The sequence below is a fragment of the Haliotis asinina genome, chromosome 9, assembly GCF_037392515.1.
Source record: "Haliotis asinina isolate JCU_RB_2024 chromosome 9, JCU_Hal_asi_v2, whole genome shotgun sequence".
In the NCBI taxonomy this organism is placed as follows: Eukaryota; Metazoa; Mollusca; class Gastropoda; order Lepetellida; family Haliotidae; genus Haliotis; species Haliotis asinina.
This window is the reverse complement of record NC_090288.1, coordinates 58,104,431-58,129,478: the sequence shown is the minus strand read 5'-3', so window position 1 is coordinate 58,129,478 and position 25,048 is coordinate 58,104,431. Positions and strand designations below refer to the sequence as shown.

Sequence of the window (25,048 nt, the reverse complement as noted above, 5' to 3'; positions counted from 1 at the left end):
TGTTACAAGACGTTCACCAGGACTCATAAAGAATTGGAGTTGAGGTGAAGTGACATGAAATTTAAAGTCTCCCTTAAGAATATTTCGCTCATGTGACGACGTGCATGCAAGTGTTTGTGTGGCTGCTCATACTAGCCCAGACTGAAGCTGTTTCTATAGTGCTAGCTCACTCAGATACCATGCCGCAGTTACGCATGAACACCCTACGCAGACACATTGTACTGACTCCAACCTGACCAGTTCAGGTTGCATCCATTAATGCCGAGTGCCAGGCAGAGTGCAACAAGAATACTTTTCTAACGTATTTTGGCTTGACGCGATCGGGAATCGAACACGCGACCTTCCGCTCTCTGGGCGAATGCTACAACCACTACACCGCGAAGGCGGTTCGTTAAGCATTCGGGGCATTACGGGCTGTCGTCACTCCACTGCGACCTATTGAAGATGGTCGTAGCGCTAAGAATGCATTGTCGATCCGGTCCCTGATTTAGGGAAACTAAACGGCGCATTCAAAACTAGGATTCGAACTCATGAATACAGGCTTTTGGCACACAACTTCATATTGTGGCGGATGGTTGTTTAGTCTAGTGGTCAAAGAGTTCGCTTGTCAAGCCGAAGAGCCGAGATTGATGCCCCACATAGGTACAGAGTGTGAGGCCCTTTTCTGGTGTCCTCTGCCATCATATTGTTCGAACATTGCTAACTAACACTCGTTCGTAATATGGCTTCCTAAAGTACATAGCGTCCTAATGTGTTGTTGAGGTCACGTGACAACTTTCCAGCCAGTGACAAGCGGCTGATACAGAAGTACGCGTCGACAATAAATCAATGTGCCTATAACAATAGTTACAAATGTAAGAATTATTCATTGTTAAACAATGACAACACAATTCACGGCAAATGCAAGAAATAAAGTTTCATATGTAAGCAAAAAGTTTGTTTATTTTCGCAAAATCGACTGAAATGTTACCCTTATTATCTTCTGAAATCAGTTTTCACTATCATTCTCTACATAATCACTGTCACCAGGAAGCTTAATCGAGGATTTCCCGAGCAGGGTAGCGGGTTGCTATAAATAAATACACAAGGGTCAAAGTTCAGCTGTGAACGTTCAAGGGAAGGCGGTGGATGTACATTGGTTTGGAAGAGTATCTCCGAGCAGACAGGTTATTCGATAAATTCATCCGATCGTAAGGTAAGAATCATGATTTTACTCACACGTCACATTCGGATGCCCTTGTTACAACCTTGACCATACACTGCACAATACCCATACCGACCCATACCTGTTCAGTGGCGTTCTGTGATAGTGTGGGTATGTTGTAATATCTGACGCTGTGAATATACCTTCAGCATTTATCAACAGCAGAGGCAAGTTGCCCACGAGTAACTCGACAACATTTTACACTATTCTGGGTCATTGCAGATAAAGACTACGTCTTCTGTCACACGTAACGAGTTTGTACCTACAATATACACACCACACCTTGACGGGTCTCACTTACATACCACGCAAGTAGTCATTTGAAACCGTCAAGAAAACTATGAAGGTAGATTAATCGCAGGGGAGAGATATAAACCAAGGCGTAACATGTCAGATTTCCAGCAATGTCTACTTCAGCTCGGTAACGACGAGCATTTTTTTAAACATATATGATTGTCGTCTTAAAGAAATCTCCATTAGTCTTTGATATATTCACTAACCTTTATAATCTTCCCTCCCCAAGACCCCTTTACCTTGACCCACTTGACTATATTGACCACTTGTCCCCCTGTGACGTAAGACGCTGTGTGTCATGTGTAGACATGGCTTGTACAGGAAGTAAGATAGTTTTTTTTCGGGATTCTTTATTACTGTGTACAGATTTGTTTGGTCTTCGTTTTAGTTCGTCAAGAAGGCGTGACGGATGTGTCGCGTGTCTTGTTTGGTATTTGTATAACTTTCTGAAAGATTCATAATATTTGAGCTTGTCAAGGCAGCATGTTTAAGCTCGAGTTCATATATAGATCATCTGTAGCTTGTCAGCTGTTAACATTCGTTGTCTGTCGTTTTCTATATGCTATGGACATGGGAGGTAGCTAGATTGTAAGGCAAATTATACTTTCATTGCATGTGCGTGCGTGTGCGTGTGCGTGCATGTGCGCGTGCGTGTGCGTGTGCGTGTGCACTTTATACCGCCGCTGTTAATTTCAACCTGTACCAAAAAACATCAATTGTCCAGATATATATCAGTGGTTATTATATCACGACAGCATATTTCTCAGTAACATCATCTACTCGACAACTTGATGTTGCGCACAGCGATGTCAACCCTGCTAACAAGATACCTGTAGTTTAGGGCAGGTTAATTAACCTGGATGGCGTGTTGCCTGTTATCGAGAGGTCTGGGGTTCTATCGTCTATTCAAAGTGTTCCATGATTTACGAGATGATAGAACAAGCACCGGGCCATATCGCACACAAAACTTCAATGAAAAACACAGTGCTGTCTATGATATCTAAGATTTGAATTACTACGACCATAGAATCACCATGAAGGAAATGGCATGTCAAGTTATCATGGAATCTCCTGGAAATTGTCTTAGAGTCTTACAATTCCCAGGTGGCACCGACCTGTCCTCATTGTGTATTGTTTTATTGCATGTCAGACATTGTCGGTTGACTCATTAAAATTTTGGTGTCAGGAAGTATGTTCCTTGTTCCACAACAGCGGATATCCTCATACAAGGTTGATTCCTACAATATTCACAGCTGTTTTGCCTTTTAAACCATATCGAATCTGTGTATCGGGTCAGTGAAGTAAATGTTGATTCCTTAATTCATTCACGATAATTAATGGTGCTGACAAATCTATGCTGAGTTAGTTTGGTCCTACGCCGCCTTCAGCACTGTTCCGAGTGGCGTGACCGGCGAACGCTGTAACTACACTAGACTACCCCACCAACCCCGACAAGTCTATCAAATCATTCAGGTCGAACCCGACTCGACGGTTTAGCTGTCAAACATATGCTTCTCAGACCCATAAACGATAGATTCCACCCATAACGATACACGATTACACGCCTCTATATGGGCCTGCGCTCCACAAGCCTACAATGTGTGGTGTTCATGTCTGGTGTCAACCCCCTGCCTCCCCTACCGCAGTGACAGAGCTGGAATGTCAGTAAACCCATTCTCTCTCTCGTTCTCTCTCTCTCTCTCTATCTATCTATCTATCTATCTATCTATCTATCTATTTTTAGAATATATTTGCATTTGTTTGTCTTATTGATGTTGTAGGGGCTCTACGTAGTTATTGTTGGTTGGGGTAGCCCTGAGTGGTGAAATGCTACATGACTGCGTCCGGCCAGGATCATTTCAGAGCATCCTAGTGCTGAATGCGTTTCAATAGTTTCACCGGATATCCAAAACCGTGAAAGGATATGCTGGTGTCAGATTGACAAAAATACACCATGAATGTCTTCCAAAGAGAAACGCAGCTGGTATTTCAACTGCCTACAAACACGGTCACAGACTCGCGTGCTAACTTGGGCCAGTTATCAAAAGGGGGATCGGTGATCCAATAGATTCAATAAATCAGCAATGGGTCATGAGATCGGTGTATTGAGGGTCTGAAAAACTGACTCGATGCAGATAAAGGAAAGTTGGCTGTTGAGGAAGGACTACTCTGTCAACTTTTAGGCATTTGTTTCTCTGGGAAATAAGAGAGAACTTCCTTTATCCATAGAAACTATAAACTTGTGGTACTGCATTTCATCAAATGAAATCATTTTAGAAAATAGATTTTATGAAAATTTTTAGAAAACTAATACTAGTACTTAACATTTCGAATAAGAGTGCTCGGTCCCTTTTGGTCTGCAAATACAACAGTATCCATACGCTAAAACAATTGGTTACCTGATGAATTCAGCAGGTTTACGAGCACCTACACTATTTTCCTAGAGAGGAAAATAGTATACAAACAGCAATGATTATTTATCTTCGCATTATCAGCTTCTTCCCTCCTTGAGACATCCCGTTACCGATAGTGGAAACAATCAGGGCTCGACAAAGATTCGTGTCAGTTGACATTCGTTCGTAAAAAGTTCAGTTTTACATACGTGATTTTTTATGTCTTCTTTCATATCTGTGAGATAACTTTTCTTTCAAACTGTTTGAAATCTCCTTGCGATAATAGTGACAAACAATGAAATGTGTCAAACTGTGTCAATATTTTAAAGATATTTTGTTAACAACTATTTCAGTTTTTGGACAAAAATTCTGCCAAAACCTCACAGAGTTGGAATGCTGTTTTAATTATGATCAGCTTTATTCAGTAATTAATGTTTAGTTTTCGAGTGAGATCGCAATTCATCGGACTATAGTGCTTCTGGGTATCTAGTGGTACAAGCGTTCTCTCATCACGCCGAAAACCAGGGTTCGATTTCCCATGTGAGTATAATGCGTGAAAACCATTTCTGGTATCCCCCGCCGTGATATTGTTGGAATATTGCCAAAATAGACGTAAACCTAAACTCACTCACTCACTCACTGTATGGGCCCAGTATCACATGAGTTGAGAAGGGTTACAACTTAAGAGTAGATGCCTAACACGCGTAAGGAAAGACTAAATGAGGATTGGTGGGTCACAATGTTTGGCCACGTTGATTGTGGTTTTCATGTATCCTCCGTCACTCACCCACTACACAGACTAGCTTACCATCCAAGTCGTGTATAAGTAATCATAATGATACCAGCGATTATATTTCACTTCCGCCCTTTTCAAAGAATCACGAGTATGTAAAACGCTTCTTATCATGTGCGTGTATCTGACATGACCACGAACGCGAACCACGACATAACCCTAACGAAATTTGTATGACCCATAACTCACAAGACCATGAGATACCATTCGGTGTGTTTGCATGTACAGTATATAGAAGTGAGATATACCCATGACATATCCTTGTCGCTAAGACCCAACATCCTGGTCTGCCTTTATCAGGAACCTGGTGTAAGGCATGCGTGTAATGCTGTGGTAACGCCAATGGAGGAAGGTGAGTATGACAAGCCGTGTGTGTACTCTGATTGTGGGATCCCGGAGGACAAAAGTAAGACAGTTTTCAGCACCACTTTGATATACTGGACAGCAAAAGAAACGCAAGTTTCGAACAAATGAAATCCTATAAGAGTAGGCGTTCATGTTTATGTCTTCTATTTAAAAACTTCACAAAAAAACAAATGCATCATGTTCTTGTGATATTTCCTTAATTCACAATGGCCTACTTCAAAACTCGTCACATTCAACTATGTATCCTACAATCCCTGAACCACAGTATTTGCCCTCCAGCCAATCCCTCAATATAATTACACCGCCCTCAATGAAATGAAGTTTTTTCCACATCTCACATGCTCCACCTTACAGTTTACATATAATTTTGCTGCTTTGCATTATTTTATATCTGAGTTAAAACACGTCTCCTAAAACGCGAATGTCCCAGTCGGCTCAGCAGAGTTACCTCCCTTAGGCGTGCCTGAAACATGTGTCCTGTTTACTTGTGGTATTATGTTTAGTTTTGATAACCAGAGCGGAGAGAATATAAGACGTCATGACTTCGACATGCATATGACATAAACCTTATGCGTTATATGTGAAGTAACTGATCAAACTCGGCGTAAAACCGAACCAAATGGCTTGTTATCTTCACCCTCTAACCAACATGTTCAATCCTATCAACCCACTGTACTAGATACACGTCAGTTCGTGTATATCTGAAAGCTCAACAGCCTCCATTCACCCTGCACACGTCACACTGGACAAGCACAATAGGTTCACACTCCCACGAAGCTGGCGTACAGTGGAGCGTGACATGTATTGTGCGAGACAGTCAAGACAGTGTTGTATTGGCCCACTGGAGCACGTATAATGAAGGCCACCACACAAAGAGGTCACAATTCTGATGGGACTGTTGTAAAGGACGTCGGAGACTATGTTTAACCATCGTCGAGGATTGTCGTAAGCGTAGTTTAAATATATCCTACTGTCATGATGACAGCTACTGTGACTCTAGGATAGAGTCTTTTGAGGGCGCCAAGGGTAGCCTAGTAGTTAAAGCATTCTCTCGTCCCACCGAAGACCTGGGTTCATTTCTGGTAACCCGTACCGTGGTTTTGCTTGGGGGGGGGGGGGGGGGGGGAATCTCTCTATTTGAAACCTGGTTCTGAAGGTCCGTGGTTCGAATCACATCACAGGACTCGGAACTGTATTGGCAGTTACATGTTTACATGTCCTGAAATATCAGATATGTCGACCTAACTGTAACCTCGAACCTGTCTGTTATTCCATGAACGGCAATCGACACTGTGGGAGTAAACAACGAAATGTATTCGAGGCACAGTTTAGTTCGTTATCCGATGATCTAAAGCTGACACTAACCGGGAATAGATAATTCACATGTTTTACGACGAGGAAATCTCGTGGTTGTTTAAGACATGAACTGTTTGTCAGGTCAGTGGCTTTAACCGAAGTTCTTGTACAATGCTTTAATTTCATAATTTTTAGCACAGTACATGGTTTGGCTGGTAAATGCATTTCCTAATTAAGCAAACCAGTGGATGAGAGCATGACCAACAAACGATGTCGGGGTAGGTAACTCGTCCGCACCTAGCATATCTTCAATGTGATCTCCGAATATCCCATTGCGATTGGTTGTACGTCCTGTGAGGGTTCCTCATACCATACCTAACCCGGAAATAGCCAACAGAGGAATTAAAGTATAAGGTAGGGTCCCCTATGCAAGTGGCCCTCTGAGAAAGTCCGTCAAACGCGTAAATACCTGATCACGGACAACAGAACTCTGAAAGACTCACGGACACTAGTGACTGTTTGATGAAAGAATCATATGCACATTGTCATTGTTTCCAGAAATGGGGTAACTACTAGGCTACCCCAACGCTCCAGGTCGTTGATAGTGTTATTAACCACAGCTTTGTGTCATTTCTGACAGATTTATGGACCCCATGATATTACTTCACAGGACATAACACAGCGTTATGTGTAAATGAATATTCGTTCCTTGATGACAGAACACATGTATCTGGTAAACCAGCAGTAAATGGGTACACGGTAGTGTGAAATATAATGTGACAGTTAGCTTTATCAGCTTGGGTTTTGTATAATTCTTGGGGAATGGACAACACACGTATTTGCTACCAGGGGAAAGTTGGTGTTGGTCTGGAACCACTAACTGTGAATCTAACGCATAGTAAATATTTCGTGCATCAAACAGGTATACCTGTACGATAGTATCCACCTGAGGAAGGGGCAAGGAATAACCCAGGGACGTTGTGCAAACAATAAAGAAGAAGAAAATTCAGTTATGTACATAATTTCATTCCAAGGCGCCTTCTACATAGTCTTCTTCGTACCATGTATGGGCCTCAGTATCACTAGCATGGCGAAAACGGCAATAAAAGGATGTCGTGTGACCTTATTTGTTTCAGAACAAAGTTCTCAATTCACCTTATCAGACACAGGTTAACTCAAACAGCGACGTGTAAAACAAATCTTGGTTTTCTTGTGTTATTAAAACGTGACTTGTTATCGTTGAATCAAACCAGCATACCTTTGAAGGTGATGACGTGTTAGATAGAGGGAAAACTCGCATGAAAATTCTCGGGTGTCTAACGATCGACCAATGAAGAATTAACAGTCGTAGGTGTTTGCTTTGCAGATGTTTACCACACTGAACAAGGAAATATTATTAAATATTTGTTAAGCCTCAATTATTTTGCTTTTAATTTTTTTTATTTTATTCCTTTGAGTTTTTTTTTCTTAGGTATGATTTAGTATGATTTGTTTTTGTTCGTTTCCTTGGGGTTGGGGTTTTGCTGTTTGTGTTGGCTTTTTCGTTTATTGTGACAATTTCACTTCAAATTATTAGCGCCGTGACCTGAAGCGAGGTTCAGGGTTTAGTGACGATGGCCACTTTGTTTATTTTCTTCTTATAAAAATGTGAAAGCACAAATGGTCAGTGCACCATGGAAAGGGGGAAACTAACAATATACCATGTTTCTATGTTGGCAAATAGGAGACACATTTCCTTGTTCATCTTCATTTCAACCTAATTCATGCTTGTTGCAAGAGGACTGTACGTGTATGAGTGTTTCTTAACGAAAATCGTGTCCATGATATGACAGCAAAGTTTAGGAATCTTGCCGTGACGTAATTAATGGTTTCCTTGGTATACTTTTACATGTCCTTCAAATAGTTTTTTGCAAAAAGATCAAAGGTACTTGTATTACGTCACATTGAATTGACGTCATGACTACACAATGCCATGTAGAAGGTGGTCAAATGCAACATTTGCTATATTTGGGATTACACTTTCTCAGTAAAGAACAGACTTTTAGTACTTTATTGGGTTGCGTCCCGTGCGGGATTCGAACCCACAACAACCTCAGAGTCAGGCACCTAATCACCTAAACATTGGCTAACATCACTGAAGGAAACGGGTAGAATATCACGTGACTTATCAGCGTCATCAAAAGCTAGTCATCTAAACATATATTCGATGTAAAGATACCACGTTCGTATTGCCCCATGTAATACTATAATCCCAACTTTTATTTTATTATTATTATTTCAATAAGGAGAGGGTTTTCCACCTGATCGTATACCGTAAACCATTTAAACGTGTTAGTATTTGTTTTATCAGAAAAAGGCAGATTAGACACCATTAGAACAGCACGCCATATAACTCTGAACGGGAATATAGATTTTAGTCAACCACACAATCGTCAATATGTTAAAAGTGATCAGTGCCTTAGCCTTAAAGTGCTTAAGAAATACGTTTGGCGTCTTGAAATTGAAATATTCTGCCGAGTGCTTTACGTTGTAATAGTACATTATCACGCCATAGAAGGGAATAGTGAACTTCTTAAATCTTTGCATTGCCTGACGTCATCACTTTACTTTGTGAAGTATTACTATTTATTATGTATTATAATGTGAGAAAGTGAGTTTAGTTTTACGCCGCACTCAGCAATATTCCAGCTACATGAAGATGGTCTGTAAATAATCTAGACCCGACAATCTAGTGGTCAACAATATGAGCATTGAACTATGCACTTAGGATACGATGACGTGTCAACCAAGGCAGCAATCCTGACCACCCGATCCCGTCAGTCGCCTGTTACCACAAGCATGGATCACCGGTCAATTCTTACAAGAATGATACAGGGTAGCCATGCATTAGTATCGGTGTATGGAGCCACACTGTCGCTCAGCCGGTCACACGTCTGTGGCTCCTCAAACTATCCACATTGTTGTATTCATCGCCTGTGTAATGTATAGGACATTTAAGTAATGGTGCAGCGTCCAGGGGCAAGCTCGTGATCATGCTCATAACATTAATCATCGAATTGTCTAGTCCACACATAACATTAAGTAAGCCACCATATGTCTCTACTATTGTGGAGGCATAACCAACAAGCAAACAAATACCAAACAACTAAATAAGGACTTATTTTCATGGTCTACAATTCCTCTGCACGCTGCAAAACATTCAAAACCTGTGAAAAAGGTCTTGACTTTTTGTGAATTCTGTCTTATCTAGCTGCGTTGTGCCTCCCTTTGTTTATTCCATACTTATACTCTAATCAAGATACACAAATGGATAGAAACCTGGCAACGTCGCATTTGGATACGATACCTGCGGCTTCGGTATCTAGAAAGTCAAAATGAAAACAGCTGTCAAAATATTTACGGTTTTAAAACAAATTGGAAAAATAATTTTTAAAAAATCCAGGTGTGTACTTTCTTTAATACGTCAGTTTAGATTAGTCCAGTAGGGTATTAAGAATCGTCGGTGTCGACGCATGCCAATGTACCCTACACTCGGTGCAATATGACCGGTTTTTATTAATGGTGAATATGAACTCTTTCATAACACAACATCAGCTTCCTGACATTTTACTGAGGCGGACGGACGTAGAAATGAGGAATATGAAAATTATTCAACTCCATGAATGTTTTGTTTGACTGTCTCGACACTTCCCCTCGCTAATATTGCAGCTAAAATGTGGTGGTCTGTGCATAATCGAGTCTGGACCTGACAATCCAGTGATCAACGACATGAGCATCGATCTGCGTAATTTGGGATACGATTGCATGTGTCAGCTACGTCAGCGCGTCTGACAACCCGATCCCTCTTAGGACAAGTATGGGCTACTAAAGACCATTTACAAGCCGCGTCTTCACGCGTCTGATGTGGTTCTAACAGGATCTAGTTATTGCATTATTGTTAGATAAATGCATTAATGATAATGGAAGGTAGGAATACGGACCGGCCCTTGCCCAACAATTAAGTGTACAGAGTTACATCCATTAGGTGTGTCACTAAACTAAGATTGGGTTCGAATCCCAGATCGAACCTGATTATGTCTCTAGGTTTGTCTGCACCATGCGCGTAACCACAGGCCGTACAATAGTGGTAAATGTGTTACACTCACGGGTGGACCTCCAGCTTCACATTTACCTTCTGTTACAATTGAAGTACTTTCCAGTGCGGCGATAAACTCACTCACTCACTCACTCACTCACTCACTCACTCACTCACAGATCCTTTATTCAAATAACCAATACATATACCCTCAGAATAATATTACTTTTCAACTGTGCGATGTCACTGCCTAATAGTGGAGAGTGGGGTAGCCTAGTGGTTGAAACTTCCGGTCGTCACGCCGGACATTCGGGTTCGATTCTCTACCTGGGTACAACATGAGAAGTTTATTTCTCGTGTCCCCCTCCGTGATACTGACGGAATATTGCTAAAACATGGCATTAAGCCACAGTCACTCACCCTTTCTACTCAGTGATTAGTGTGTTGGTGTCTTTTCTTTCAGATCGTATCCCGGAAATGGTTGCCTACTGACGTTTTTCCCGCTACCATCAACTATCCTTAACGACAATGGATTTCACACAGACTTTAAACGTATGACAAGGATACAGTTTGACTTTGAACTCGTGTTTGACATCAGTTTCATTTAAACATGGATCTTACTAGGTGTTTAGCAACGCTGTTTATTGGTGAGTAATTTTCAAATTACAAAATGACTTCGATGATCCTGTTATTTCCGTTTATTGTTGAAGCTATTTTGAAGTGATCAGTGCATTTTACTGACTGTGTCTATATAATACAGATGTTCTATATTGAGAATCTCTGTGACTTGGGCTTAACAACGCTCTGGCACTGTGGAAGACCCAGGCTGTTGTAGTTCTTATGTTTTAAGCATTTGTGTCAAACGCCAATTCATGGGATCCGACCGCGTTTGTATATAATTCTTCACAGGCAGTCTTGGCGTCTTTCACTTCAAGACCTGTTTATACACTCTCGAGTACGTTCATTCAATATTTACTTCCCAGATGCATATATTATATGCAAATGAGCTAATTTGTATTGGTTTTCTAGAATAATATAACGGGAATGTAGCACTCCCATTACGAATCCAACACAAACGTATCTTACGTATCTTATTTTTTCTTGACTTGTACAGCTGAAGTTGGGTGGTAACCGAAACAAGTTGAAAGTGTATTGCGCAATGGTAATAAAGATTTTACTATTCTTTGAAAGTTTTCAAAAATACCATGGCTGCGTAATACAATAGCGTAAAATCAGAACATGTGCCAGGATGTTGTTTCGTAATGAAACTGTCAGTCGGTCAGTTATGTGCACAAGACCTCCCTGTCAGTCTCAACATCTCACAGATTTGGTGCACAGAAACAAATCTTGCGAAGCTGTGTTAGCGCTAAGACTGTTAACGTTAGCGTAACAACGTCTCACCTTAGTTTATTCTCTGTATGTTACTTTACGACGCCTTTAGTTTACAGAGGCGGGCTTATCTTACGAGTTTACTTGCAATGTTGAATATCTGTCGATTCTACAGTATGGGTATAATGCATTAGTGATCTATATAATAGCAAGTCCAAGTTCACTGACGTCATTTTATTGTTTCATTCCCTACTGTAAACACAACACTCAACAAGTCACACAATGAAATATTCGAAGTTACTTCACGAATGACATGATGAGTTCTGAAGTGGTGGTAGCTGTTACAGTTAGTTGTGAGGTAACGCCTATTTGTAGTGCCATAATTCCCTTCCGCCTGCGTTTTAAATATGTGGGGGGTAAACACATCGTTGGATCAAGTAACACAATTATTATTTTAACGATCGGCGAAGTAATTTAATAAACACCGCTGCTAAACTATGCTGATGGCTGTTCTGCAGCGAGTATTGATTATTAATATTAAATCACACACACACGCACACACACACTCAGACACATACACACACACACACACACACACACACACACACACACACACACTTTCTCATGCCTGTGAAATAGCTTATGCCTAACATTAACTTCAATGTGGACTGCAGTCATTTTCAAAAAAGGGGAGGGGTTTCGGACCCCAGGAATCCTACCCGTCGCACGCTCATGGATCCGCCAGTCTGCCTCTTTCGTAATTTAGTTAAATCACTAACAATGCATTACTTTAACATGATTTAGCAATGACCCTTACCTTTTTTCAGGCGGGGGGAATTAATGTTTATAGTTAGTGAGAGTTGTTTCCTTTTCAATTTGAGTGTACCGTATGAAATATACAGCGTCTAACAGACTGGACACGCGGTTATGTAAAACTGTACGCATGCATAGCATCCTGAAGAAAACTCTGAACTTATTCAGTGTCGGATAGATTGGTGAGGTCTCTAGGCAGGATGATTAACACCTTTTCAGAAACTAATTTTTACTGTTAGGGACTTTGGCACAGCCTAGGCTGCTATTGCATGCCATCCGGTAGCAGTTCAATGAATGTGTGACTCATAAATTGTTCAGGAAGTTTGCTCGCTTTGTTCAATGTATTCAGATTAACACAGATAATACACGTTTTTCTATATCCTGGTGGGTAACCTTCCCGTGTGCCAGATGGAGATGACGCAGAGCCCCAGAGACTGTTGTCACTTTCATACGTTTAAATCCGATCTAAAACATACATATTCAAGATCTCCTTTGAACTGCAGACCTTTACCTTAATTGAATTGCATTTTGTGCCCTTTAAGCATGCTTAAACATATATATGCGCGTTATAAATGTGGTATTATTTTGGTATAGAAACATTACACTTATCACCAAACCTACATGCGCGTTACAAATGTGGTATTATTTTTGTGTAGAAACATTACACTTATCACCAAACCTACTATGAAACGTACATTCATACAGGTTATTTTCAAAGTTCTGTTCCTATATATCTTTTGTGAGCTAACAGTTATAAACTAATACAGTTATCGGTCATCTTTCTTACACAGTGGAGGCCGTCATTACAGACTGGCGCGTGACCTATAACTATTTGTCCGGATTGTTAAGCAGTCCGGATTAGAAGCTTTTGTCCGTTAAAGACAACCAACAACTTGAATCGTCATTTTTTGCTCTGTATTTATGTTCAACATATTATTTATACTTTCATCAGAAAACGTGCTTCTACCTCTGTACATATCCACGTAATACAATGTTTTCAGCCATTAACTGTTGTGAACAGAAGTACCGGAGATATTTTACAACGGACTGTTCTTTTAATCAGATACTTACGGATTACGAAGATAGCTACAAGACATGCTAACTAACTGTATCCTGTGTCAAATATTATGAGTAACGATACAAACCTTTACTCAACTGACGTAGTTCCAAAATTTTGCTTCCTTGTGTCTGTTCTCTGCGTGTAGGAGTGGCCATGTAGTCTCACTGTTAAAGCGTTTGCTCGTCACGCCGGAGACCCGGGTTAGATTCCATGAAACACACGTGGTGACCCAACGCTGTCTTACGGAACTTCTTTCATATTCATGGATATGTCAGGGAGTTGCCTACCGGTGTCACTAGAATAGATCTGTCGTGAAATTTATATGAAATTTACATTTTTCTGATGATAAGAATGTATTGTTTGATTTCTTCAGTGTTGGTGTCGTCATGCTACACAACGTCAACTGAAGCATCAACATCTTCAGCAGAAACCCCAGCAACCCCAACAACACCGTCCTCAACGTCCGCCCCTGCATACACAACAACGTCCACCAAAACAACTACACCGACAACTTCGACAACCACGACTACATCTACAACTACTAGTACACCTACAACCACGACTACATCGACAACCACGATTATACCTACAGTCGCTACTTCACCCACAACCACGACGTCATCCACAACCGCAACAACGTCAAGTTCGACTGCACCTACTTCAGCTTCAACAACGTCGAAGACGACTGCAGCATTAACGTCGATTGCCATAACAGCAACGAGCCAAGATACGGGTAGGATAACAATACATGATCAAATGTAGGTGACATTAGTTCGTAGAGGTCCATGTCATTCAGCATTAGTATCCTAATTCATTTTATTTTCAGTGTTCATGATTGCAGAAATCTATGTGTTGCTAGGGATTTCTTTCGGCATTGCTGTTGCGGTTGGTTGGCAACATTAATTTCAAAGATTCACAGTGGTTTTGAGATGGCAACATTAGTTTGTAGTATCGTGGCAGTTAGTGCTTAAATGCTGAATGTGCCAGAATCTGTTCTTTTCAAAGAAAGTGTAATCCCTAATAGAACATTTGTTGGATTCACAGCACTGCGATAGTTTGTGGTGGTTGTGCAATAGAATTCTGATCCTTACCTGAGCAGACAGATTGTCGCTGTGTACAGCAATCATGTTTACAGTGGAGTATGATTGTAGGCGGTTGGTCTACGATGGTATACGGTTGTTATCTGGGTGGCTAGATCGCATTTGTATTTGTGGTTTCATTTGGTATTATAAAGGTGAAGTCTCATCGTAGTCTCCCATCACAGTAGGTCCCCATAGATCACGATATGTCCCCACTGGTCACGATAGGTCCCCGCAAGTCGGTAGGTATAATTCAACGGCACGGCATGCAGGAGCGTTGATCTCTGTTTCAAGTTGTTTAAAATTTGAAAGCTATAAGCTACCGTACCGCTATATATGTACCCATGATATTTATGCTTATGGTATCAGTGTGACAAGTAGACGTCAACTAAATTAAGATTATGTAAGTAGGTCATAACACGCATACCCCCCTCCCCTCTCACCACTCATCAAAATCATCAAAATTATACTTACCACTCCTAGTAGGGGAATGACAAAGGTGCTAAGGTGGATCCAAATACTTTTCAACTTTTGTGCTCGATTGCCGATACGCTTCAATTATGTGTTTGGTTAGTCGAGACTGTAGCTGAGCTTGTGGGATTCTCCAACAGGCGGAATATTTTGGGCGCGTCATTTCATGTTTTCTCTCCACATTTAGGGAGCAGGTCGTGGAATTTGAAAAATGTCCAAATGGGCATTAATCTCATCTCACTTACTTCGTGTCCAGTGTCGCATTACGTATATGGTGGTTAACAGGCATGTGCCATACCTTCTGCATTTTCAGTATCAACATCAATATCTACCATTCAATCGACAACTTCAACCGCTCAGGCCTCTTCAAGCCAGACTGTACCTTCAACATCTGTTGTGGCTACATCAGCATCCTTTTCAACACCATCAACATCTAATGTCTTTGGTAGTACAACTACGGGTGATAGCTCCCACGCACAGTCAACAGTGACACAACGGTCACCTTCAACGACGTCACAAACGCCATCAACGAGCACCGTACTTGCATCCCTTCTTTCTTCAACTGCCACTATCAAGACAACAACATCGGTCACAAGGACCGCATCTCCTCCCTCATCGCCTGCAACAACAGACTCAACAAAACAAACAGTACCTACAACAACCACAAACAAAACTGCACCGATGTCCGCGATTGGTACGACCTCCACTGCAACATTCACAACCACACCCACACCCACACCCACACCCACAACTAGTACTAGTATTGTTTCTACGTCATCCTTCCAATCAAGCACTTCCACAAGCGCAGTGACGCCTTCATCTGCAAATAGTACCAGCAGTAAAAAAGCCATAGTCACCAGCAGTGGGATGACATCGACTACAACCAATACACGGACATTCTCAACATCTTCGTCTTCGCGGACATCATCAATTGCCTCATCTAGTGCACCAGCGTCCACAGGCACATCTTCAGGCAGCCCCGGCCATTCTACACCAACCACTCCGGGTGCCACCAAGGAGGTTACTGGCCAGAGTTCTGGAAGCCATGGAGGTTGGAATGACCACGTGTCCATGTACAACACCTGTTTATGTTGCAGCACGTATCCATATCACATCACGAATGTAAACCCCCAACACGTGTCATACTCGCAACACGTGTCATACTCGCAACACGTGTCATACTCGCAACACGTGTCTTTTTAGAGCTTTCTGTGTGTTTTTCCATAACCACCTTTTTCATGTGTCGTAAAGGTGGTATCGTCTGCATAGCTGATCGTAAAACAATATTATGAAGTTTTCCAGCAATGGTCTACTGAAGGAGACGCTATAACACTGTCACGATTTGTCCTGCTTGAATCCCCAAACATGTTCAATGTGCTTGTATAGTATGTATTGTCTGTCACAGCTGCCTGGAACATAACACCCTGCTGGTTTCATAAGTTATCCAAGTCACACAATCATAATTTGTTACTGTTGCTAATTATCATTAGATTAAAAGTCAAACACAAAACTTTTTGTGTATTTGAAAGTCATGAATATAAAGTCATTCACTATATCGAGAGGGGAAAAAAATGTGGATACGAATTATGCTTTATTGATATTTTGATTCTATGAAGAAATGTCTCCATTTCATTTCAGTGTTCATAACAGCTGATTCAATAAAAGCATACTACTGATTTGCATAACCTTGCTTTTTTGTCTTGACCCCAGCGTCATGTCATATCTCGGGGACGTCAGAGACAACATCTGTATCATATCATTCGTTTTCTTCAGTAACAACAGGAAGCGCCCAATCTCCTATCCCAGCTTCCGAAACAACAGACTCAACACAAACTTCAAAAACACCAACAATCCCCACCAGCGATGTCGGCACGACCTTAAGCTCCATGGGTGGCACGACTACCAGGACGGTGGGAACATCCACAACCATAAAGACCACTGTTTCCACTGGGCCTCTGTCAAGTGTGAAGCCAACCACCCAGTCATCGTCCACAACAGTGGCGCCCGATGCTTCAACTTTATCTGGTACAGACAGAAGTACAACCCCTGCTGGGCAATCACCTACATCTACTTCTCCACCTACCCAGGAAGGGGAAACTGACAAGATGGTTGGAGGTTGGAACAATCACGTGACTCTGCCTCACCACGTGTTTTTCTTGCACCACGTGTCTGTCACATGACTCATGTCGGCCCCCAAAACGTGCCTTTACAGCTTTCTCTGTCATTACCGCTGAGCGTGTTCTGTCTAACCACGATGTCGTTATTGCCTTGTTTGCATGGTCGAATCAGATGAATTCTCGACAACGCTTTCGTCCGCCAAATGCCATCAAGCTATCACCACTCCACCTGCACCTGCTTGGTGCCACAAACATACTTCACTTTGAATGCATCTCTTGTATCCTCCATCACGTCTGCCTTAAGTACAACAAACAGCACAAATCTCAAGTAATACACTACCATTTGTTACACCGAATTCACATTATGTCAGTGTATATGAGACACATAACCGTTTGTTTTTAAATGTAAATTTGTAAAGTTAGGACTGTGTCGTGACGATAATACAAATAACATGAATTATGTTTCACTCAAATTGATGCATTTGCATTGTAAGTTCATCATTCTCTTTCAGTGATTCTAACAATTACTAGAGGTTATTGTCGTAGATGAACGTTCAGCCTTTGTTTCTGATTCATCACCTTTCAAAACCCTCTTTTCACATCAGTGTCCCTTTTTCAATGTTCCATGTATTCGGTTCAAAGAAAATTCCTGATACCTTGAGCCTGCTTGTGTAGTGACTATTGTTGGTTTATCTAGAGCCACATGTCACCTGGTCGTCATTGCATGTCTGTCCAGTTGTTTTGGTCATTGTCCCTTGCAATATATACTCTGATTCAGGAACTTCAAATGTACTAATGCAAACAAATAAGTGAAAACATGAAAGTACAAATGATCCTTCATTCTTTACCACATTTCTTCACAAGGTATGCATAGGTGAAACCTTACAAAGAAATAAAGGTACAGATGTAATTTCATTTAATCCTTTATTTGTTTCCATGAGAATGCAGCGTTAAAAGGTAATTTTATTTCTATTATTTATTGAAATCATACATTTAACATTCAAAAGATACATTTGGCTACATGTATATATCACCCGTGAAGGTCCCGGGGTGGAATAGGCCTTCAGCAACCCATGCTAGCCATAAAAGACGACTCAGCTTGTAAGAGGCGACTAACGGGATCGGGTGGTCAGGCTCGCTGACTTGGTTGACACATGTCATCGGTTCCCAATTGCGCAGATCGATGCTCATGTTGTTGGTCACTGGATTGTCTGGTCCAGATTCGATTATTTACAGACCGCCGCCATATAGCTGGAATATTGCTCAGTGCGGCGTAAAACCAAACTCACTCACTCACTCACTCACTCACTCACATGCATATATCACGTCAGCGAATCTGATAGTCATTTAATATCTAAGGATTCTTCATTTTACTACCCTTTGTATACATTTGCGTGTATCGATGTACGTAATACACACATTTGTGTCTGCATTTCTGCTTCAGGTCTCAAGGCGGAGAATAAAACTCTGAAGATAGTAGTTGGGATTCTGGCAGCGGTGATTGGCCTAGAGATCATCATAGCCGTCATATACTGTATTCTACGGTAATGCCACAAAATGTCTATATTGTGCATACACCGATATACTGCATCCTGCGGTAATACCTTCATACACCCATATACTACATCCTGAGTTAATACCTGCATGTACTCATATACTGCATCCTGGGGTAATACATCTATATACTCACATACTGCATCCTGAAGTAATACCTGCATATACCCAAATACTGCTTACCAAGGCAATACCTCCATATCCTCAAATACTGCATATTAAGGTAATGCCTCCATATACTCATGTACTGCTTCCAGAGGCAATACCTCAATAGACTCAAATACTGCATACTAAAGCAATACCCCCATATACTCAAATACTGCATACTAAGGCAATACGGAGGTAATGCATCCATATATTGAAATACTGCCTCAGGGGATAATACCTGCATATACTCATATTCTGCACCCTGAGGTATTACCAGCATGTATACATATACCGCATCCTGTAGTAATTCACACGGTGGTTATATCTTGTGTATCCAGTGATAAGTCCTGCATCTGTAATACCAGGATATACTCATTTATTGCATACTTTAGTTTCATTTCTATGACAGGTTACAAAGTGAGTGAGTGAGTGAGTGAGTGAATATTTATCGTCACATCAGCAATATTTCAGCCATATCGTGAAGAGAACAATTAGTTATTGTATTAGAGAACAATAAAACTTAAAGATAAAATTAACCTGTTAACGAAGTAACAGTAAAACCGCCAGTGTATCATAGATATTGAAGTAAAACTAGCGTGTTATGATAAAACGGTATTTTAAAGAGAATTTTACAATTACAAAAACAGGCTATTGATCGCCAACAACTGAAGGCAGATCACCGCACTAGGGATTACGGGGACTTACAGTAGCTTTGCTTGATGCATGGACCCTAGCTGGATTTACACCACCCCTTCAGCTATTAGCAATTTTAGAGAATCTAGCCATAAGTTATAAAATATTTACACTTTAGCTGAAAGTTTGGAAATGACATTATAGCGTTCGTACAAAGGCTTTACTGTAAAGGCTTTGTCGACAAGTGCGCTACTGTCAGGGGGGCCATCACACGAAGATGAGCGGTAGTATAGGGAATGATAGTTCTGGACCACTTTCACAAAAAGTCTCTACAACGCCTTATTTACTAAATAAGACGTTGGTGGGGCCCTTAGCTCTTGCTATTATTACCCCTACTACAAAAAAGTTGGCGGTAATTACTGTGCCTTGGTAGGAGGTAACACTGTGCCGTACGGTACGATCAATAATTCTTCTCTTACAAACCCCCTACCCGGCCCATCCCTCAAGTAGTATAAGTTAGGTTCGTCGGCTTTCATATCCACTTTATCTATGTTGTAAGTTTTGACTGACCATATAGGATCGGTGGCCCGCTTACGGCTATCACCCTCGTGTTCCCCCGGCTGGTATAGATACCTCACTAGAGCCCTATCTGGTATCTGTTTCTCCTTCCCACGCAATGGAGCGGCCGACTCTGCAACTATTGATTTTAGTTTGATAGCGTCTGCCGGTTTCTTACCGGTGAGACGGGTGACTTCATGGTTGATTGCCGACACCACCTTGGGTAACCTCGTGACCCATTCAGTCGATCGTTTTCCAGGGGTGGTCATCTCCCTAGCATACTGATAGCCGAACAAGAGCTCAGCCAAAGTCCTATTAAATCTCTCAACTATGGCTTGGCTGCGATGGGCTCCGGCCGTGCCACGCCTGACCTTTGTATCGTGTTTGGCTAGCAGTTGTGACACGGCACCCATGAACTCCCGTCCGGGGTCAACTTGCAGCTCTGTTGCCCACGTCAGTGGGCTGCGTTTGTATATGCGTTCAAATCCTCTGGCTACCTGGGTCGAATCTTTCGTGGTCAAGGGTTCGGCTTCCTTGTAACGACTGGCTACATCCACTACGGTTAAGGCATACTTGTACCTCTTATCGTGGGGTAGGAACAGTAGGTCTGCCTGGTGAATGCTATTAGGTATGTTAATACCGAACCTCCTTCTAGGCACGTAGCGTGGTGCCGGTAAATAGATCTGCCACAGGGCTTGTTTTTCAAGCCACGCTTTGGCTTCCTCCGGGGGTACTCGCGCTAGTTTAGCTAGCTTATCTACTGCGCTAGCTCCTTTCCAGTACCCACGCGGGCTGTAGTAAATAGCCTCAAATTTTTTCATGTCCATACGCGTATGTGTTTATCCCATCAATAGCTATCCAACGTTTCGTGTCCATAGGCGACAGGGACGTCTTGTTTATAGTCAGTCCGTATATCTTATGCCCATCACTTCTAAGTGTGTTCATTTTATGTCTAAAGGTACGGGTCTTGAACAGGGCTTCCTTGAATCTGGCGTGTTTGATGTGTTGTTTCACCACATACTTCTTAACCCCCTTAGCCTTCCGGATCTCACTATTGTCGGCTTTCAGTATGGAGTACATCTTAGGTCTCAAACCTATGTACTCGGCTATGGGCGTGCCAGCACACTCGTCCTTCATCTTACCTAGGACCTTTTTATTTACCGTACTGTGTAGGGTATGGGTCTTAGGGTAGTCGCTGGTGTCGTATAAATCGAGGTGTTTTTTCATGTCCTCATACACGTCCTCGGTTTGAATCTCCATCAGCAGGGAATCCGTGTCAGTGTACAGTACTTCACACCTGTCGCCGTACTGTTTCTTGAGCTCGTTGTAGTAAAAGTCGTACATCAGGTGTTTGGATAAATCGAGGATGCTCATCCCCACGTAAACAGGCCGGTTGAATTTTATGTGGCTTTTCTTCATGTGTATGGCAACCAGGTTGTCTGTAAATATTTTATTACGGTTGAATGCCGGACTGGCTATCAATTTCCTGAGCTTGTCTTCCTCACTAGATCTAACCAGCTTCACGGTTACGCGTTTCCTCAGGTTTTCCATAGTCTTACAAACACCGAGTTATTCATGAGCTTGTAGAGATTTTTCTCAAAATCACTGGTGGCTTTTTTTCGTAGGTCTGTGTTCATTCTGATGTAGGGCTCCATCCATGGGCTCTGGTCGAACATGAGCACCATGTGTATTTTGGTCAGCCTCATACCCAACGACAGGTACAGCTGTAGGTTGCGATAGTGAACGATGTACTTGGTCTTATTCATTAAGTTAGGCACGAGTTTTTCAACGTCTGTCACACGCCCACCTGACAAGTTATGTTGGTACTCAGACATCCAGTCTGGGTTAACCCTCATACGTTCGGGGGCCAGGGGGTAGCTGTTGTGTGATGCGTGTAATGCCTTGGGATACTCTAAGTCAACCTCGAGGATATACCCTTTATTCGAATCTGGTGCAACCTCCATAACATCAACGTGGGGTACCCATTCGAATCCCCCTGTAGGTAGATACTGGCTCATGGCCCAGCCGTACAGGTTGTTTGCGTCGAGGTAGAGAATGTGATTGGTTGGCTTGTTAGGATCGTAACCTTTCACGTATTGATTATTTGCTTTCGCGTATCGTTTGGATGCCATGGAAATCCCACCTCGCAAACCTTTCTCAATGAATAGGTGCATGTCGTAATCTGTGAGCAATTCCAAATTAACTCCGCTCTTTTTAAGCAAGGCGTCCCACGACAGACCTGGGCTGGTGTAATACCATGCGGGGTCGAGTTTATACTGCTTTAAACACGTCCGCCTAAACGTTTCAAACACGTCGGCTAACAGCAGTACATCTGTCCTCAAGTACAGGTCGTGATAATCACCCAGGTTCTTACAACCCAGTTTATTCCATACGTTAGTCGCGTGCGAGTAATCATCTCGTGAGATGGACGCCTCATTCAGCTTGCTATAAAAACAGTCAATAGGGGGTAGTCTGGTCTCGGTGAACTTGACCCAACTATCCATGTACTCATAGGGGTACACACCCTTCCTCATAAGCAGGGGTCTAGTCTCGGCGTCTGTGTATCGATCGGTGATAGGGAAGGTATTGTTGGCCTTGACCAGACTGTCGAGTGACGACAGGAGGAACTGAAACGAGTCAATGAACCTAAGTCCGTTTAAACTGAAGGAGATGTATCTCTCCATGTTGTTGGGGATGCACGTTATATTACCATCGATTTTCGCGATGGACTGCATGATCAAGTGTGAGTCGTACCCTCTCAAGTTGTGAAAGACAACGGGGATGTTTATTATCCTAGGGTTGATTTTAAGCTTGAGGTTGCACGCGCTGTGAGCGGCGCCTCTATACTTACCAGTTATGTGGCAGTGATCTCTCACCGAATCACCGTTAAGTGGTGAGTCGCACACGTGACAGTTAGTGCTACTAGCGTGAGCTAGCCTGTCGACTCGGGTCATACGCATGGGAGCGATTCTATACAATGCATTCCTAATAATTTTTTCTTCCTCCTGCAAACACTTTAGAAACCTTTCAGCCGCGTCAGGGCCCCTATACACTACCGGAGCTTTCGTTTCCCCGTCACAACGGACGACAATGTATCCAAACGAACAGGCTTTATGCTCTTGTGTCTTGTGGGTGAAGCTACCACTGCGGGGAATCCCCACCCACAACTAAGGCTTCGAAGTCGGCGTATATGATATAAGGTACAGACATTTGGTTCTTGTGGTTACTGAATTTTAGGATATTTTCACCTTCCTTAGGCATGTCGACTCGTATGGCCGTCTGCCCCACACCTTGACAATCATCCCGGTGGGATTCTAATAAATCAGCTCGACTGAAACCGTGTAGGCATCGTACACAAAAGTGTTTTTCCCCAACGTGTTTCGACTGGTCGTGCAACAACTGGCTGAGATGTTTTATCCACGTGTAGTGATACTTTTCACCTCGCTGGATCATGAATATATTGATAACTTGGCAATCCTTCACCGGGCTGACCCTGTGTACTATTGTTGTGTTACCTTCATGCCCAAAGACATTTATAGCCAGATTATTCTGTTTTTCTACTTTAGTGATCTGGGATATTGGGGTGGGTTCATCTATACCATCCCAATTAAGCCCATCATCTTGGGGATAGCTAGAAAGCCTATCTGAATGCGTGCCAGCTGGAAATAAGGCTGACCTGATAGCTAACCTCAGGCAATCGTTTCCTCTATTCTTAACGTTTACTATGGCATGTTTGTTCCTATAGTATGGAGGCAAGGCTAGGTATGACCCGCCTCTGAACGGCACGTAGTTAGCTATGTCTAGATAGACATTATCGATTTTATCTACAGCCCACCCGGACCCCAAGTGTGTATAGCGTTCTAGGTATTCTCGTATCTGCTGAAAACTGGTATCGATTGATGCGTCAATGGTCTCTGCATGTGTGACGACCTCTTGTTTACCTCGGAAGTAAGGCTGAACATACTCAGTGGTACTCCCAACCTGCTTATCGAGCGACATTTTCACTGTGATCTGAAACTTGATACTTCCTAGGTTATTTAGTTCCTGGTTGACCTTATCAGCTATCAGAGGCTTGATATCTGTAATGTCTATGTTTCTATCAACGCGCATGCGCCAACCTCTCAAATAATTGCCTACGGCGTGCTCAGTGCGCACGAACTGTAGGTCAATAGCTCTATTCTGTCGTAATAATTCTAAAAGCTGTGGTTTCCTCATACGGGAATACCCGCCTAAACCCAAATCGTGTGCCTTGGCTTTCAGTTGTTTTACAGTGGGAGGTTTTGCTACGGGGGCATGTGATAACAATGCGGTTAACCCGGCTCTCCCCAGGTTTGAATAACCCGTGTGTCCAAGCTGTTTTGCTTGAGCTTTTAATTGTTTTACCGTAGGAGGGGCTTCTAAACCTAGTAATCTCAACAATGCTGGCTTCCGCATTCGAGAATACCCGATCACACCTCTCTGTCTTGCGACCCGCTTGAGCTCGCTTACAGTAGACATCGTGTTTACACCTAAGAGAACCAATGTCTAATTGGTTCACAGTAAGGGGAGGTAACCCTTTCACGCACTGGAGTCTATCTTGAGCAGTCGCCTACGTTCTTTTATGTAGCCTTTTTTATTCTCGTAGATGAGTTGATGTCTGACTACGTTCGCTCCGTGAGCTTTACATAAACAGTAGTGTCCTTTAACCCCGATACCACACACAGAACACGTGTAGTTAGGACTTCCCATATGGAAACAACAGAACCCCTGATTCCTGCATTTCCTACCACAGGCCTCAGTCTTCCCCATAAGTATGTATTCGCATCGGTATGGAGCGGGTCTCATGTTTACTTATATAGGTATTTTAGTTTAATTGCTTCGCAACCA

At 42.3% G+C, this 25,048-nt stretch overlaps 1 protein-coding gene across 11 annotated transcripts in view; it reads left to right on the top strand.

The window, feature by feature from the left end:
- The first annotated feature begins 1,036 nt into the window (after positions 1-1,036).
- The window catches only part of LOC137296193 (uncharacterized), a 36,229-nt gene continuing 12,217 nt past the window's right edge, over positions 1,037-25,048 (top strand). For 2 of the 11 annotated variants that reach the window (XM_067827921.1, XM_067827919.1), the window contains exons 1-6: positions 1,102-1,195; positions 10,885-11,068; positions 13,997-14,356; positions 15,487-15,867; positions 16,947-17,288; positions 18,735-18,834. In XM_067827921.1, the coding sequence (XP_067684022.1) occupies positions 11,032-11,068; positions 13,997-14,356; positions 15,487-15,867; positions 16,947-17,288; positions 18,735-18,834 (1,220 nt within the window). In that variant the 5' untranslated portion in view covers positions 1,102-1,195; positions 10,885-11,031. Of the gene's footprint in view, positions 1,196-4,873; positions 5,037-5,798; positions 5,996-10,884; positions 11,069-13,996; positions 14,357-15,486; positions 16,225-16,946; positions 17,289-18,734; positions 18,835-25,048 lie in introns of those variants that run through there. The other 9 variants (XM_067827918.1, XM_067827914.1, XM_067827912.1 and 6 more) reach the window with 8 other exon arrangements.